The 17,513-nt window shown below is 42.8% G+C and overlaps 1 protein-coding gene across 1 annotated transcript in view; it reads right to left on the bottom strand.

Annotated features, from left to right (window-relative positions):
• Positions 1-778: 778 nt before the first annotated feature.
• The window catches only part of RPF2 (ribosome production factor 2 homolog), a 651,328-nt gene continuing 634,593 nt past the window's right edge, over positions 779-17,513 (bottom strand). Inside the window, exon 10 of the mRNA XM_044062732.1 lies at positions 779-1,628. Within this exon, the coding sequence (XP_043918667.1) occupies positions 1,446-1,628 (183 nt within the window). The 3' untranslated portion in view covers positions 779-1,445. The remainder of the gene's footprint in view (positions 1,629-17,513) is intronic.

The raw sequence follows: 17,513 nt of genomic DNA on the forward strand, positions 1-17,513 counted from the left end.
CAGAGGTTCCATGTTCCTTGGGGAAAGTCTGCAGGCTAAAGCTAGCAAAATGAGGAAATGCATCCATGTCAAGCTTAGGGTCATGGTATAACAGAATGGAAGTTTTTATGAGCGATTTGTTTTCCACATATGATGCAAGAGCAAACTTTTACAGAAGATACAGAATCCAAACCACTTTGACATTTGGTAAGTAAATTAATGTATAACAATGTATTCGAAAATCCCCTATGTGGTATTTATCTGGCTTCTGGAAACAGGCTGATCGATGGACTGAGAGCACTGATAGCATTCACAGCTGGTGAACTGCAAGGCAAGATGGATCAAAAGATGGCTTTAGCAAACGTTTCTTTTGTTTCAGCAATGTCTTTCCATGGCAGTGGGAGGGAGTCATAGAAAGCATTGGGGAAGAAGGTACCTTTAGAAGTCAGGACAGCCTGCTGGGCAACCTGTAGTCAGGACATCCCAGGAAGTAAAGACATGCTACAGAGAGTAGCACAATAAGCATCTCTTGGTACTCCAGTCCTTACTAGCCATCCCTTGGACATAGTGTATGTGCTGAAAAGTAAAACATTTTCTAGCAGGGGAGAACTGTACCAGTAACATGCACATTAACATGACATGCTGGCCAGTGCAAAAGACTACAGTGGTCAACTCAAGACAACTTTCTAGGTTTGCCTGACATTCCAAATAAAGGGCAATTAGTGTATTAAAATGCGTTTCTCTCACCTGAGGAATTCACTGAAAGCATTTTTTTTACAGAAAGGAAAAAAACACCACATTCTGATCCAAGCACAAAGTTGCCTATTTGCTTCAAGTGAAAACTAAATTACCACACCAAATCAGAGTTACATAAACAAAAGTCTGATAGGAAATCTTTGACAACACTGCAGATTGTACAAAGTACTGTGTACAGTGCAAGTCACCATCATAACTTGTTTCACACATTACATTAACATGAATGTTGGCACTAGGATTTTGCCAGGATGGATGACGTGAAAAAAAGCAACCTCTTCCCATTAGGCATGCATACAGTGTTTGTAAGCGCATAAGTGTCCCCGATTAAAAAACATTGGAAATATGTTATCTTTGACTAAAGATAAGATTTTGATGCCAGGTATTATAATTTCAGGAATCATCTCTCAACAATGAAATTGAGGAAGCCACATTTTTATGCAATATACATGCAGAGGAATTACTAAATTCTCAAGTGAGGTATACAAGAAATACTATCCAAATAAAAAGCACCATCTCAAAACAGTTATGAGATTTCTCCTTTTTAAATATTAAAATAAGCCTCTGAAGTTAAAATTTTTGCAAGTGGATTTTATGATGATGTAACGTCCAGCCATCTCATAGGTGCCATCTCAGCCACTACAACACAGCAATTGGATGTCTTAAATGCCTTGCACTTGTCTCTGAAGTTCAACAAATCCACTTTAGTTTGTTTAGTCCACCTTTGCCTTCTTAGGGCTAAAATTCTGTGTTTCATCTGAATGTTTTTCTCCTCTCCGTCTTTTTAGTCCTTTCATTTTCCTGGTTTTAAGTTTGCTCAGGTCCTGCTTCTGCATGTGAATTCTGCCGTATGTTGTTCCAAAAGTATCTTTTGAAATATTCTTCTTCTTCTTGGGCTATGTTGCAAAGAAAAATAAAATATTCTTGAATTAATCAGCATTGTAAAAGGAGACAAGTCAAATGTTTAATCAATTTAAAATTTATGAATTGACTGGTTACAGGGATTAGATTGCAGCATATTCTACCACTTTACTGAAGGGCAGCATTTAAGACCATCTCAAAAATAAACAAGTGCTCACACATTACATGGTTAGATCACCAAAATGGTATACAAGAAACCAAAGTTCTGTGAAGCACAAAACTCTGAACTGGAAATTACTGATTTGGCTTATACCACATTTCAACAATGATCACTGTTATTATGTGATTAAAATGCATTTTATCAAAGTTTTACTGAGCTACTGGAAGTCATGACAGGATTCCAAAAGAAATTAAGAATAATGCTAGAACGGTACCTGCACTCAGTATTTCTATCTAGCACTTAGTATAAGACATAACAGTATGTCGCTGGCTAAACTGCAGCAAAACACTGCAATCAAAATAATAAACTTGAAGCATAGCTCTCAAACTTGGACAAAGCCAAAAATAACTGGGGAACAAAGCCCCCAAAACAGGAACAATTTTTAAATATTGCTCATATAAACTTAGAAAGGAGCTAGAATAAAATGTCTTTTATTACCATGCATCTTCTGAAGGATAAAATACACAAAATTATGAGAAATTCAAAAGGAACCAAGCAAAGGTTAAACTACAGCTTCATGCAACAGCTGATCAAAAGTTCTAGTTTTTGCAATGTACTTAATACTTTCCCTTATGATGCACCCATAAGTATAGGTATGCTAAAACAATGAGTTACAAGGTCACACAAACAAATCAGTAAAAACTAAAAAAAATCTAGCCATGCTAGACTTCCCACTGTGTGAGTCCTTAAAACCTCTTGCATTAGAGGTTACATGGGATATATGCACATGACCCATTAAGGACATCAGATGTTTCAGCTACATGGCAGTTGTGAATGTCCATGACTTTTTTTTTTTTTTTACCTTTAAGTCTCTTATGGACAAATTCAGGCCAAAAAAGCCAAACCCCATTAGATGTGGACATGCATGTTTTGGCCTTCTTATGACTTCATCAGCACAGCATAAGTGGATTGTTTGGCGAATATTTGGGGAAACAGCTTTGTCATACCCAGCTGATGTCCATAACCATTAGGGTGTCTGCAAAATATCCCAACTAACAAACTAAAGCAATGAGTAACATGGTCACACAGACAAACCAATCAGTAAAAACTAAAAGAAAAATCTAGCCAAACTAGACTTTCCACTGTGTGATTCCTTAAAACCTCTTGCATTAGAGGTAACGTGGGTTTACATATTTTTTTTAGTTTCGTTTGTTTTAGTTGGTTCACAATATCAAATCAATAACAATACCCTAAGTACCCATGAAGTGGTAAGGGACCTGGGATCACAGGTTGACTGTGACCTTAACTTCAACCACCACGTGTCTACCTTTGTAAGGAAAGCTTTCCATGTATCTCACTTGATTAGCTAAGGCATTGCCACAAGAGCAAAAGAAGTTATAACCCCCTATACTTGGCATTTATCCGGCCCATAATTGAGTACAACGTCCACATTCGGTGTTTATTGTACTAAGCACCTACAACAATTAGAGAGAAGAGAGGTTTCTAACAAAAAAGATCAAGGGCTTCCATCATGTGCCTTACACAGACCAACTAAAATCCCTGTCACTATACTCTGTATTATACAGACTTTTTAGGGGATACTTACGCCTGACCTACACAGCAACCCAAGACCCAAACCTAATGAACTTAATGCATTTTTTGCAAATCAAATGGGTCTAGGATTACTCATTTCAGGGACTTAAATATGGCCTGGAACTTAAATAGGACATGCTGGAGGTATAACTATCTTCTAGCGACTGACACGTCTTTGGAACAGGCTACCGATTCATGTGAAACAGAGTACCTCTATGACACTGTTCAAGAGGAACCTGGATGAAAGGATGGGGCACCATAAATTCTTACTGGGGATAGTGTCCACAACCCTCTTGGACATGGGCAGTCATCACTAAATGCAATTGTGGGTACGGACTAGTACCTCCAAGGTATTACAGTGGGTTGAAATGGCTAGGCTTAAAATGACCTCTGGGTCAATAGCATAGTAGTCTCCTATGATCCTATTTCTTTTCTGCAAATATGCTTATAAAATAAAAGTGGGTGTGAGTTGATCATAGGAAGTTACTAGGCTATTAACCCTGAGGCTCTTATAAGGCTAGCCAAGAGTTTAACCCATGTATAGACAAATCAGCACCCAATGCCCCTATCCAGCAGGGATATGGGTGGAATCTCAGGGATGTATTTTCTATTTCCCATCCAGTTATCCAGGTTGCACTTAAAAGGGTAAAGAGGTACTCTGCTTGACATGGAGAGGGAGTCTATTCCACAGATGGGGAGTCTCTGGGACATAAATTTGTCCTGCCAATAAGTCCTATTAATGTCACACACCAGGTTGAGGCCACATGTGTGGGTTACTTGAGTGGAACTTGACTTGCGGATATGCAACAGTCCCATCAAGACGGGGTCCGAGATTGCTTGGTATGCCAGGCAGAGGTCACCTCTGAGGAGTCTGTATGAAACAGAGTAGAGAGAGAGGTGACTAACTGCATGCTTAGGACATTATTAATGTGATAATTTGTGGGGACGTTACTCTCCCCAAAGGAGATAATACATTTTTTTGTATTTAGCTTGAGGCCAGGTTTCTGGCACCAGTCATTTGTTTGCGTGGGATCCTCTTGGAGGATGTCCGCATCACCAGAGGAATTGATAACGGTGCCCAGCTTGCAGTCATCTGCAAATGTGGTCCAGCCATAGCCCACTGGTTTTGACCTGCACCTCAGAAAAGTATATCCCAAATAATAGAAGCCCTAAGACTGAACTCTGGGGTATGCCAGTCAATATGGGTCTACTGCTTGAGGTGGCTTCCCCTATTTTGACTAGATGGGTTCCATCAGTGAGCCAGTTAGCTACCCATCTGGTAACATACGAATTGATGCCTACTTGACAGAGTTTAACTATTATGCCTGAGTGGGGAATAGTGTCAAAGCCTTTGGCCAGGTCAAGGTAGGCAGTGTGCACTGCCTTCCCCTCGTCCATGGCTTTGACTGTCTCAAAAAAGTCGACCAGATTTAACAGACATGACCTTCACTTGATGAAGACAAACTGTGTGGGAATGAGTGTTTGGAGATTGCCAATGTCTTTGTTAATGAAGTCCATTATAATCCATTCCATGGCCTTACAGATCAGGCTAGATAGGCTGATGGGTCTATAATTTCCCAGGTTGGTGAATGCTCCACCTTTGTGTAAAGGGATGACAGTGGCGGTCTCCACTCAGCTGGGACAAAGCCGGTACTCGGACTTTGGTTGAATAGGGCACCTAATGGTGCTGCAAGTTCCTGCCTGAGTTTATGTAGGATGCAGCCTGGGATGTTATAGGGTCCCATGGAGGCCATATTTTTTGCATTTGAGAGAGCAGTGATGACCTGATCCCTAGATATAAGGGGAAGGGGGCAGGTACTGGGAATGTCCCGATTTACTGATGGGGGGGGGAGGGGTGAAATTTTTGCTGAATCTGTCAGCAAGTTTGCTATATTTACGGCATTTGTATATGTGGTGTCCTTGACCACCAGTTCTGAACAGATCTGGGTGGTACCTTTGAGATTACGGACATATGTGAAGAAGGCCTTATGAGTGTCTCTAGTAGGTGTGGCCAATTTGGACTCGAAGTTTGCTTTGGAGGATTTCAGTAGTGCTCTTACTTGGTTGTCTAGGCTAAGGAGAGATTGCTTCCAGTTGGGCACCTGCTCCTTCTTGGTCCTGGACAGCATTTTTTTTTCTTTTGTTTTAGAGTTTATTTACTGCAGATGTCCACCATACAGGTTTACTCTTCCTTGCGGAGGATGATTTAGTCCCGTCAGGTATTCCTGATTCCTTGCATCTATATAAATGTTCGGATAGTAATTTGGTACAGTTTTGGATACTGCTGCCAGTTCCTAGAGAGGGGGAGTGGGCTGTGAAGCTGTTTATACCATCCCTCAGGAGGCTGTAATCAACTTTGGAGAAGTCTAACCCTAGCTGTGAGGGGGGGGGGGGGTCGGGGGATATGGTGACTTTGAACGTGACCACTTTATGGTCGGATCTTACAAGGGAGGCTGACACTGTAGGGATGCTGTAGTGGTTACTCATGTTGGTTAATACCAAGTCCAAGATATTATCACCTCTTGTGGGGGTATCGACTAGCTGTTCCAAACCATTTGCATTGACAAAAATCGAGGAATCTCTGGGGATTTGTGTTCTGGCATGAGTAGTTCTTCCATTCTATGTTTGGGTAGTTAAAGTCACCCAAGATCAGGGTAAAGGGCTGAATCTTGATAGATTCAAAGAGGTCTAGATAGGCAGTTTGGGTATCTTGAGACAGATTTGGGGGGCCGTTAGCTAGCTATGATTTGTATAGGGGTCTTGTCAATGGTTAACTGCACCTGGAGTGTCTCCTGTGCATCATACTGTCCAACTAGCCTGGAGGTCTGTATGTCTTTAATATATATTGAAACTTCACCTCCTTCGGCTTTACTACCCACAGTTTGGGGGTCTGAATGTATGATAGGATGAGTAACTAGGTATGGCTGAGGTGCTCTCTGCAGCTTTGAACCAGGTTTCTGCGACTGCGCAGATGTCAACATTTTTGAGGATTAAGAATGCTTGCAATGAGTGCAGTTTCATGTTTAGACTCCTAGCATTTAGCAGTAAGACCTTTAATTTGGGTTTTGTTGAAAATTTTGTGTTGGTAGTTTTAACCTCATCACTTTTTCTAAAAAAGCATGGTAAGTGCCTTTGCCAGAAGCCTGAGGCCCAAGTGGGACAGATGCAGGCCATCTCCGGCAAAGCATTGTGGTCTGTTCATCATATCTTCCCAGGCTGTCAGGTACTGGATCCTCCTGGAATGACACCAGAAACTAAGCCAATTGTTAAAGTCAATCATTTTCTGTTTGTATTGAGGCATCATTCTGGGTGACTGTAGAATGCTGCTTAAGGCTAGGAACATACCTGCCTGGGACACATTCAGCGAGTTCAGTCATGTCTCTCTTCATACAGTCCAGGGAAGTATGTCTCAAGTCATTCACATCAGCATGGACTATAACGGAGTCATAACAGTATCTTTTGTTGAGCGACTTAAGTGCGTGTGTGATACGGCGGATTCTGGCCCCTGACAGACAACTGTGACTTTCTCCTTATCCAGTCTGGTGAGAGGCACATCTGTATGTCTCACAATGGAGTCCCCTATGACTAATATGTTGGGTTTATGGTTAAGCCTTAGTGGTTGTAAGACACAGGTGTGTGAACTATGCATGGTATGTGGTGTGGAGGGCTGTGGAGATTGCATGTTTTTTGCCTCTGAGGTCTCCTTTGTTTGGGTATGTTTTTACTGAAGACCTCCACATACGTGGGTGTGTGTTGTGTAGGTGTGGATGGTGTCTGAGGTGTAGTGATTGTGTTGACAACCTTCTCAGTGCCAGACATAATGGCTTGTGAGGGAGACAGCGTGGACTCTGGGTTCCTAATGTAACTGCATCTCTCGCAAATTGTGTTCCTAGGTGGCAGTAGTAGGTGGTTGTCTGTGTACATAAGGCAGTTGCTACACTCTCAGGATGCCCTTATTAACCAGACGAGAGTCTGTGGGGGTGATGTGTTGGTTGTGTACCTACTGCACGTAACCCTCTAAGATCAGAGTACCTTACATGGGTGCTGCTGTGATAGACCAAAAATACAAAGCAAATATATAGAAGTTTGAAACGTATGTTAGTCAGAGGTGCATCTGTTAAAGAATACAGTCAGCTAACCCAACAAACTGTTTGCTTAGCTAACAAGCATCTTAGTTTGGAAAAATGAAAGAAGACAGCTTGACTGGGGAATTTGTTTGTTCTAGCAGTATATTATCCAAAATGTTCAAGATCACCTACAATACAAAGAACACACACTCCATGTTTTATAACTTAATAATGGGAACTGAACTGACTGATCACTGGATACACAGGCGGCAACTTCCATTCATTCTTGTTAAATATGGTTTACTGGACAAAACCAAATTTTAGTGGAGGTATGGGAAGGAAAACTTCACAATACAACATAAAAACAATGTCAAACTATAGTTAGTAGAATAAATTGCAGAAATTGACACAGCAATGATTACGTGATAGTCATTAAGATACAGTGATGGTTACACATACGGACACAATATACTGAATATCAAACACACCCAAAACAGATTTAGGTAATGGGGAGACAGAACAGCCCACACATTTCAAACAGAAAAGCAAAGCATTTACAGAATAGTTGCTAGACAGAGAAGCAGTTTTGGGAAACTGAAGCATAAAGCTGTCGGTGAGCAAGGTTTGAGCTTCAGTAATAACTTATAGGTCCAGTATAGGAAGATTAATTTAGTAAACTGGCAAAGAAGGGCAAATCACTAGCCAGGGAAGAAGATTACAAGAATGCATTAACAAAGAATTCACAAACTTAATTCAGTGACTTAAATGGTGGAGAAAATGTACGAAAGGAAATATATTAAAGGGGTTAAAGTATAAAAGAATCAAAAACTGCTAAGTAACTACCCCACATATCTGTTAAGGGAAGGAAAGTGGGAAGCTGCATCTTGAGCATAGGTTTAACTACTGGACCCCAACCCAAAACTATTTAAGATGGTTGGCAGCTTACTCCTTGATAAATAAAAGAATTTCAACAGGAGAAAAACATTAACACAATTATGCTTATATAAGGTTACTGACTTTAAAAGAGTCTGCCTCTAGGTAGCATTTGTCCCCCCCAACCCTCACCTTCTTTTTGTGCATCTGTCTCAACCACTGATGATCAGAGCACATGTCCCCACTGACTAATTCATGTCTTCCAATCAGGGGAGACGACATAGCACAGTTGTGTAGAAACCTACCATTCATAGTAGTTGCTTGAGCATACCACTTTTGTAGTAATACTGACTACTGGGTCTTCTGCCATAGAAAGACTGATGTCTGGCTCAACTTACAAAGCTTAGCACTCTTCACTTTCCAGGCTGATGAATACTCACCTTTCAGGGATGTCAGTACACTGCCTGGGAAAAAAAAACGTCCAAGTCTTATTCAACCTAAAACCCTAAAGATGACATCATGGCCAAGGACTTGGAGAACCTGGGTTCCTCAAGTCTATCCAGGTATAACCAGCCATGGACCCCTTGACAGAAAAGGGGAGAAGGTGTATGTAACATGAACAAACGGTGGTAGGACTGCCATGCTGGACCATAATATGCCCTGTATAATGTCAATAGCAAACACTGCCTAGCCCGCAGTGTCTGGAAAGGGTGTGTTCAAAAATACAGGCTGCAGTGTCCAACACAGGCTAAACGTACACACCCTTAAGAAAATGCATACTAGCTGCTGGCCTTCTGGTGCTGTGGGACTTCATGTGCTCCTCTAGCTTTTTCCCATGATGACAGAGTACAATTATGTAAAATCTTACCATAATAGTAGATGTTTTTCTCTTCACGGTTACAATATTCCTTAGAGTAGGGATCCCCTGCCAAGGGTAGCTCCACATCTGGCCAGTATACCAAAGCCTTAGGTTATAATATGGATGTCGTACGTCACAATTTATGCTCCCTGTGCACACCGCAGGACATAAAGGTGACGTAGACGTACCATCCTCAGCACTGAAAAGCCCAAGGAGGAACAACAATCCAAGGAAAAAGGAGAAATGTGCATCAAGGAGGAAGTGAGCAAATACTGCAACAGTGAAGACAAGAACATCTACTGTTATGGCAAGATTCTACAGAACTGTACTATGTCCTTGATATCACTGTTGCAGTATTCCTTATATTAGGGAGAGCACAAAAGCTCAAGAGGAAAGTTAGGAGGAGGAAGGATCAGCAGAGCACTGAAGAAAGTCATGCAGGATAGCCTTGGCAAATCTGGCTCTAGCCCTAGAAAATACATCCAACTTGCAGTGCTTGGTAAATGTATGCATGGAAGTCCAAGTAGCTGATACAAGAATGGAGTTAGTATCCAAACATCTGAAAGAGAGAGTACCAGAAGAAGCCACAGCCTTAGTAGAATGAGCCCTAACAGAAGAAGGCAGGCTTTTCCCATGAAGCCAGTAACAAAAGGAAATGGCTTTAGATATCCAGATGAAATAGCTTGCTTAGAAACAGCCAAACCTAAAGACCTGGGATAAAAGGAAACAAACAGTTGCTTAGATTTATGAATGGCTTGGATATCAGAGTTGTTTGTGCAAATCCAAAGTGAAGAATCTTCTCACTAGAAGACTGCGGAAAAGGGAAAAAAGTGGGCAAATGAATATACTGATTAAGAGACCACTCATTAACCACCTTGGGCATAAAAGGAGGATTAGTACAGACAGATAACCTTGTCCTTATGAAAAACCAAAAAAGGAAGAACACCCATAAGGGCCTGCAGCTCAGACACCCACCTGGCTGAGGTAAAGGCCAAAAGAATGGACCTCCAAGAGCAATTCTGCAAGGAAGCTGAAGCTGCAGGCTCAAAAGGAGCCAGAGTCAATTTTTCCAGGACAAAATTAAGTTTCCAGTAAGGAGGACTAGGTTTCCTGAGAGGCCTAATATGAAGGATGCCATTAAGAAATTGTTTGACCTCAAATCTAGAAGTCAAAGGAGGAGTCAAAGGCAGACCAGCAAAAGTAGCTGACAGGTGAGCCAACCCAGCATTCAGCAATTCACACAAATAAGACAGTACCAAAAGCAGCTTCCAGAGAAAGTGGATCCAGTTTACATCAAATAGAAAATCTCTTCCATTTGGACAAAAACTTTCTTGGTATTGGGTTTTCTGGCCTCCTGCAGAACCAAAAGCATGTCTTCAGAGAAAAGGTGCCTAAAAGGGATTACAACCCTCATCAGAAAAAAAGGTGCCTAAAAGGGATCAAGCCCCTATCACCCACAGTGTTAGCTGAAGAGTGGACAAGTGAGGCTGGATGAGAGACCCCTAGTCTTGTGCGAGCAGGCCCACCCTGTAAGGTAACCTGTGATGACTGACCTTAACTAAAAGCAGAATAGGGAATCAATGCTGTCAGGGCCAAAAGGGCACCATGATTTTGGGAGCATCCTGTTTTATCTTGAACAGGATCCAATGTATAAGAAGGTTGAGGGGGGGAGGCATAAAGAAACATCCCCTTCCAGGAAAAAGATAGGGCATCCACCTTCCAAGCCAGAGGACATAGGAGTCTGGTGCAAGAAAGAGTAAGTTGTCTGCTCAGAAGGGAGGCAAAAAAGATCTACTTGAGGAGTACCCCACTAGTGAACAATGTCCAAAAGCACATCTCTGTGAAGCATGCACTTGTGAGTTTGTGTTACAGACCTTCTCACAGAATCTGCCACAAAGTTTTGATCTAAAGAAATAACAGCCTGAAGAGTCATCTGAAACCGCATAGCTAGATCCCTAAACTTCAGCTAATCTGCACAAGAGTTAAGACCTTGTTCCTCCTTGCCAGTTGATGTACCACATTCCTGTGTCTTGTCTGTGAAGATTGAGGGGCCCTGGAAGGAAAAAAAAGAATGAAAGGCCTGAAGGGCCAGAAGAGCAGCTCTCCTGTCTGATATTGATATGGTCCTTCTTTTGACAGAGACCAAAGACCATGAACTTTCAGAGGATCGAAAGAAGTCCCCCACCCGGTGTCTGAAGCATCTAAAGGGAGTTCCTGAGCAGGGACAGGAGGTTGAAAAGGAAGCCCTGGGTTTAGGGACAATTAAGGAATCCACCACTGTAGCTCCAGCTTGAGGCATGGGAGAAGGGGAATCAGAAAATCTAAAGGATGAGAACGTTGAAGCCAGACTGACTTTAAGAACCAACTGGAGCTTTCTCATATGAGGTTTGGCCAGAGTAAGCACTTAGAAGCTCCCTGGCAGTAATGGAGGCCAGAGGAAGAAGGGATTGAAAGAAAGCAATCAGAGTTAAAGCCTTGTGAGGAGGCACACATACCAGCACTGGAACAGTCTGCAGCCTGCACCCAAGAAAAACGTGACCCTGATGAATTAGAAGGATTTTTGGAAATTGTAAACCCTATGCTTTGCAGGAGACAGACAGCATACTGAAGATGCTGAAGCAAAACCTCTGGAGAGGAAGCCTGAAAAAGCAAGTCATCCAGACAAGGAAATATCTGTATTCCTCTCAACCTGCAAAACACAAACAGTAGCGAGGAATTTGAAGACCCTTGGGACAGTAGACAGCCCACAAAGGGCAAAGCAGAGAACTGAAAATAGAAGGAAGCAACAGAGAAATGTAAACATGCCCTGAAAAGGAGATGAATCAGGATATGAAGATAGGTATCCTTGAGATCCAGAGAAACTAGAAAAGCCTTAGGAATAATAGGAAACAAGGTTTGAAGGAACAACATCTGAAAGGAAGGAACCTTCAAATAGGTGTTGAGATGAGAGAGATTCAGAACGAGTCTCCAGGTGCCTTCTTTCCTGGGGACCAGAAACATTTTGGAGTAAAAATCTCTTCCACTTTTGAGAAGCCGAAACTACATGAATTGTTCCTCGAGATAAAAGGTTCCAAATAACATCTGGAAAAAAGGGCAGCTGTTCCGGAGGAGATTGAAGAATGTTCAATTGGGGGGGCGTTCCCACACCAAGTATACGCATGACAAATGATGGCTAGAACCCAAGAACCCTGAGTGATCCTTAATCAGTTTGGAAGGGACAGGGAAAGAAAGAGGGGAATGTGAGTGAGTGGGTAGTGGGAAAAGGAGATAGACAGAGCTTTGGCTTGCCTGGAAAATGAGACTTCTGAGCTGTATGACTGAGTAGACTTAGCAGGAGACCTCATACCACCCTTTTTACCTTTGGGAGGAGGGCAAGACTGCCTACAGACAAAGGCAGGTTTATTAGGCAATTCCTGTTAAATTTGGGAACAGGGGTAAGAAATATATTTGAATTCCTGCACAGCCTTACCCTTTTCCTGAAGAGACTTAAAAAGCTCAGCTGTTGTGGAACCAAAGAGATTTTTACTACCTACAGGAGCATCCATCAACTTAGCCTTAATATCAAGCAGCTCTAGAAAAGACATCAGCTGCATCATATCTGCATTAATAGCAAGCTACATGGGAAGAGGACCCTAACAAAGAAAGAGCAGAAGTCTTCCCCTCAGAGTCCGGAAGGTCTGAAATACCTGAAAAGCCTGAGACAGAGAAGAGCCAAAACATATCTGGTCATGTGGGTCTGGTAAGTCACAGCCCAAAAGGCCACGGCAGCAGCCTCTCCATGGTTCTGCTGTCCTTGTCAGAAGGGAACAGCTACGTAGAGGGTAAAATCTTAAATGGTTTATCAGAAGAAACAGAAATAACAGAAGCCCCGGTACAAGAACAATTGTAAAGGTATCTGTAATCATCAGGCACCTTTATAAAGCCTTATCTTTAAGAGCAGGGGACTGGGAGTCAGGAGATTGAGAAGCTGGAGAAAAAGTGTCCAACAAGACAGCAAGAATAGGAGGGACAGCAGAGTGCTTGGGAGATTCCATGTGAAGGAGATCATAATACCTCTGCTGGACATCTGAGACCTGGGAAAAATCCCACTTAAAAACTCCATCATACTGGAAATTGCATCTCCAAAGGAAGTATCCTCAAAAGGAGAATCAGAACTATTAGAGTCCTCTTCCTCAGAGCCACAGTCTAAAGGAGAGGAAATCTGGGAGGAATAAGTCAAGGATTCTTCATCATACTCGACATACTCAGATGAAACCTGCTCCATAGCCTCTTAAGAGGAGTAGAAGACCAAGGGAGAGCAGGAAAAAGACACCCCCTGAGTGGGCGTCAAAGCCATAAGGGCATTAAACAAACCGTGTGTGAAATTCTGCCATTCATGCTGAGGGTCCTTAGGAGCAGGAGAAATATGCTTAGTTTTCTCCTTTTTCAAGGGGATGTCAGACCTAAATATTTTAGGTGGCTCAGACCCTAGCTACATTCAATAAGCGTAGTAGCAATCTCCTCCCTAACAAAGATTTGTGGAACACTACTAGCCCCTTCAGAAACAGTCAGCCGCCTTTCAACCTGAACATCCAAAATAAACATCGGTCTCTCCTCTTTGTGTGAGAAGCTGGATTCATGCCAGTCTCTGAAATGGTTGCAGATGAGGAATTCAACTGAAAAGCTGGGCAGTCCTCCAGGCTTTCAACAGCTTAGAGAGACATCTGGTGTAGGTGGTATAGCCAAAGAATCTGACCGAGCTTTCTTGGTAGTTTTCTTCGGATGGCTGACCTTCGGTCCGGAGGATGACTCCACCACAGTACTCTGAGCCAGCAACTGAAGATGTTGGTTCTCTACGTAAATGGCTAAAGAGGAGAGACTACTATGCACACTTTTTGGAACAAACACCTGACAAATACGACAAGGTGTATGGTTCAGAGATAAACATTGCTCATGACAGTCCTTATGGGGAATCGGTCTCCCACACTAGGATTTCTCCTTTCTGGATGACATGAAACCAACAACCAGAAGTGAAGTCAGAAAAAAAAAAACAAAAGGGCACTTATCTGAAAAAAACACTTGGCAATTAACAGAAAAAACAAGCATTCAGACAGACAACTGAAAATAGCATTTGGACTGGTGGCAAAGAAGTTCTGAGGATAGTGATACATGTGACATACGATGTCCCTATTACAATCTAAGGCGTTGGTATACTGGACAGACGGGCAACTCTTGGAAAGGGATCTCTACTATAAGGAATACTGCAATGGTGATATGGAAAGACATAAAAAAAGATGCAATGTGTTAACCACTGAGACTGTTTACAGGCACTTTTTTTCCCTTAGGCACTTCCCTCTTCTACCGGTTGACTAGTGAGCCAGCTTCTATCAGACTCGATCCCATTCATTCCTTAGAGGTGAGAATTCTTCCCTTAGATCTCCTACAGTAAGAACCATCTGGAGTGGCTGTCAATCCAGGCACACATCAGGGAGTTGAGTGGTATTGCTGGCATCCAGGCAATGAGAAAGAATAGTTGTATAAAAATCTTTCCATAATCATACATATACTTCTCTTCACTGCTGCAGTATTCTTAACCTGAGGGATCTCCTGCCTGAAGGTGACCCGACGTTGTCCAGTATACAAAAAAGTCTATTACTGTAGGGTACATGGGATGTCGCACATAAGCTGCCGTCAGACATAGGTCATAAAAGCAATGTACACATATACCATCCTCAGGACAGAATGCCCCAAGAGGAATGCCAGACTAAGGATATAGAAGGTCAACACATTCAAGTAGAACAATAGACCGGGGTTGGGAGGGTTACTGAAGCAATGAAGAGGAGGACATCTATGGTTATGACAAGACTTTACACAACTATTCTATGTCCTTCTATTGACTTGCTGCAGTATTCTTAACCTGAGGGAGAGTGCTAAAGCTCAAGAAGGAAGGGAGGGGGAAGGAGCAGAAGAGCTATCAATGAAGCCATATAAAATGGCTTTGGTAAAGCCATCTCTGAATCTGGAAATGCCATCCAGTTTGTAGTGCTTGATAAAGGCATGGATAGAGCTACTTCAAGGATGCCTTAAAGGAAACCACAGCAATGGCACAGTGGGCTTTCACTGGTGAAGGGAGTCTCTTTCATGGAATGTGTAAGACGGGCAAATAGTCTCTGAAATCCAAGAAGAAACAAACAGTCTGGTTGGAAATGGGTAAACCCAGAGCCCTGGGATGAAAGTTCACAAATAGCTGATCAGATTTCCTGATAGCTTTAGTCTTGTCCAGGTAAAACCTAAGTTGTCTGTGTACATCTGAGGAGTGTAGTACCTTCTCACTGTGGTTTTGTGGAGAAAGGAAGAAGATAGGTAACTGGATGGATTGGTTAAGGGATAACTCATTAACCACTTTTGACATACAGGATTTGTTCTCAAGGATACCCTATCCCTGTGAAATACAAAGAAGGGGGGGCACTGCCATAAGGGCTTGAAGCCCTGAGACCCTACTGGCTGAGGTTAAGATCACTAGTAAAATAGTTTTTGAAGAGCAATGTTTGAGGGAGGCTGAGGATGCAGGCTCAAAAGGGGCCTGGGTCAGTTTTTCCAAGAAAAAATTAAGGTCTCAAGGAAGAGGAACAGATTTCCTGGGAGGCCTAATGTAAAGGACACCCTTAAGAAATTGTTTCACCTCAAATCTGGATGCTAGAGGGGGAGAAAGAGGCAGACAAGCAGAAATAATGGACGTGCTTTTACAGAGGAGTAAGCCAAGCCAGCAAATAGCAATTCACACAACTAAGACATAACTACTGGGATTCCCACTATCAGTGGGCCTTGGTTCTTAGACACCGGAGTGAAAATCTTTTCTACTTGGAAAGGCAAGATTTTCTTGTACTGGGTTTTCTGGCCTCCAGCAAAATCCCTGTGCACGTCCTCTGAGAATAGCTGTCTGAAGGAGATTAGAATCCTATCACCCACAGTGTCAGTTGCAGCATTGATAGGTGGTGTTGTATTAGGGATCCTTTATTCTCTGTGAGTAGGTCCACTCTGTGGGATAACTTGCAGTGAAGGCCCTTGGCTAAATGTAGATGGAGGGGTAGGTAGCCAGTGCTGTCTTGGCCAAAAGGGAATAATCAGCGAGATTTTTGATTGGTCTTGTCAAATCTTGAACAGGACCTTTGGTATTAGAGAAAGGGGAGAGAATGTATACAGAAACATCCCCATCCAATAGAAGGAGAGGGCGTCTACTTTCCTAACCACAGGACCTGGGACTCTGGCTCAAAACTTGGAAGTTGTCGGTTCAGGGGGGAGCCAAATAAATTATTTGAGGAATACCCCACTGGTGGACTATATCCAGGAACACATCCTTGTGAAGCATCCATTCAAGGGACTGAGTCAGGGATATGACTAAGACGTATGCCACGAGATTTTGGAGGGACTGTACACTGCCCAGTCATGTGGTATTGGGCGAGAAATTCCCATCCCAGAAAAGCTAACCTGTACAGGAAATAGGATTTGGTCCCCCCTGCTTTTTCACATACCAGAGTAAGGTCATGTTGTCTGTGAACAGTTACAGAGGGCCTGGGCAAAGGACAGGTTGAAATGCTTGTAGAGCTAGTAGCAATGTTCGCACTTCCCCAATGTTTACATGTTCTGATTTTTGGGAGGGGGTCCAAATTTGCCCAAGGCCTCTCCCCAGCCCACATCTGATGTGTCTGTGTTGATTTCTAGGACTGCAATGGGAAGATGCAGGGGTAGACCTGGTTTAAGGCTATCGGATGGATCCATCAGTCAACAGAAGCTTCTTCAGCATACCAAGAGTGCAAGATGGATCCATCAGAGTAGTTCCCTCTTTAGGCAAGGAATGAGGGGGACTTGGTATTCTAGTGGTGAGAAAGCTGGGTCCACACTGATCTGAGGAACGAGTGGAATTTTTTCATGTGAAATTTTCCCACTGGTAGCATGGGAATGGCAGAAGCCTTGAAAACCAGCACCTTGAGGAACTCCCTGACTGTGATGCGAGTTGAGGGGAGAAGGGAGTGAAAGAAGGATGGAAGGTCCTGCACCTTCCGAGGTGGAAGCGACACTCTCGCAATGTCTGTCTGTATTTGACAACCAATGAAAATGTGATCTTGTGAAGAAGTGAGGACCAACTTCCTGTAGTTGATGGTGACTCTCAGTTTCTCGAGGAGGGAAATAGTGGTCTCCAAGTTTTGGGTAGAGTATGTGAAGCTGGGTAAAAGCAGATCATCCAGGTATGGGAAAATCTGGATGCCCAAAAGTCTGCAGTGGGCCATCACTGGAACCAGGCATTTTGTGAATACCCTTGGTGCTGTAGAAAGAACAAAGGGCACGGCAGAGAATTGAAAATGCCAGGAACCCACAGAAAAAAACAAGA

The sequence above is a fragment of the Protopterus annectens genome, chromosome 2.part1 (genome assembly GCF_019279795.1).
Source record: "Protopterus annectens isolate FY-2018-M chromosome 2.part1, PAN1.0, whole genome shotgun sequence".
NCBI lineage: Eukaryota > Metazoa > Chordata > Ceratodontiformes > Protopteridae > Protopterus > Protopterus annectens.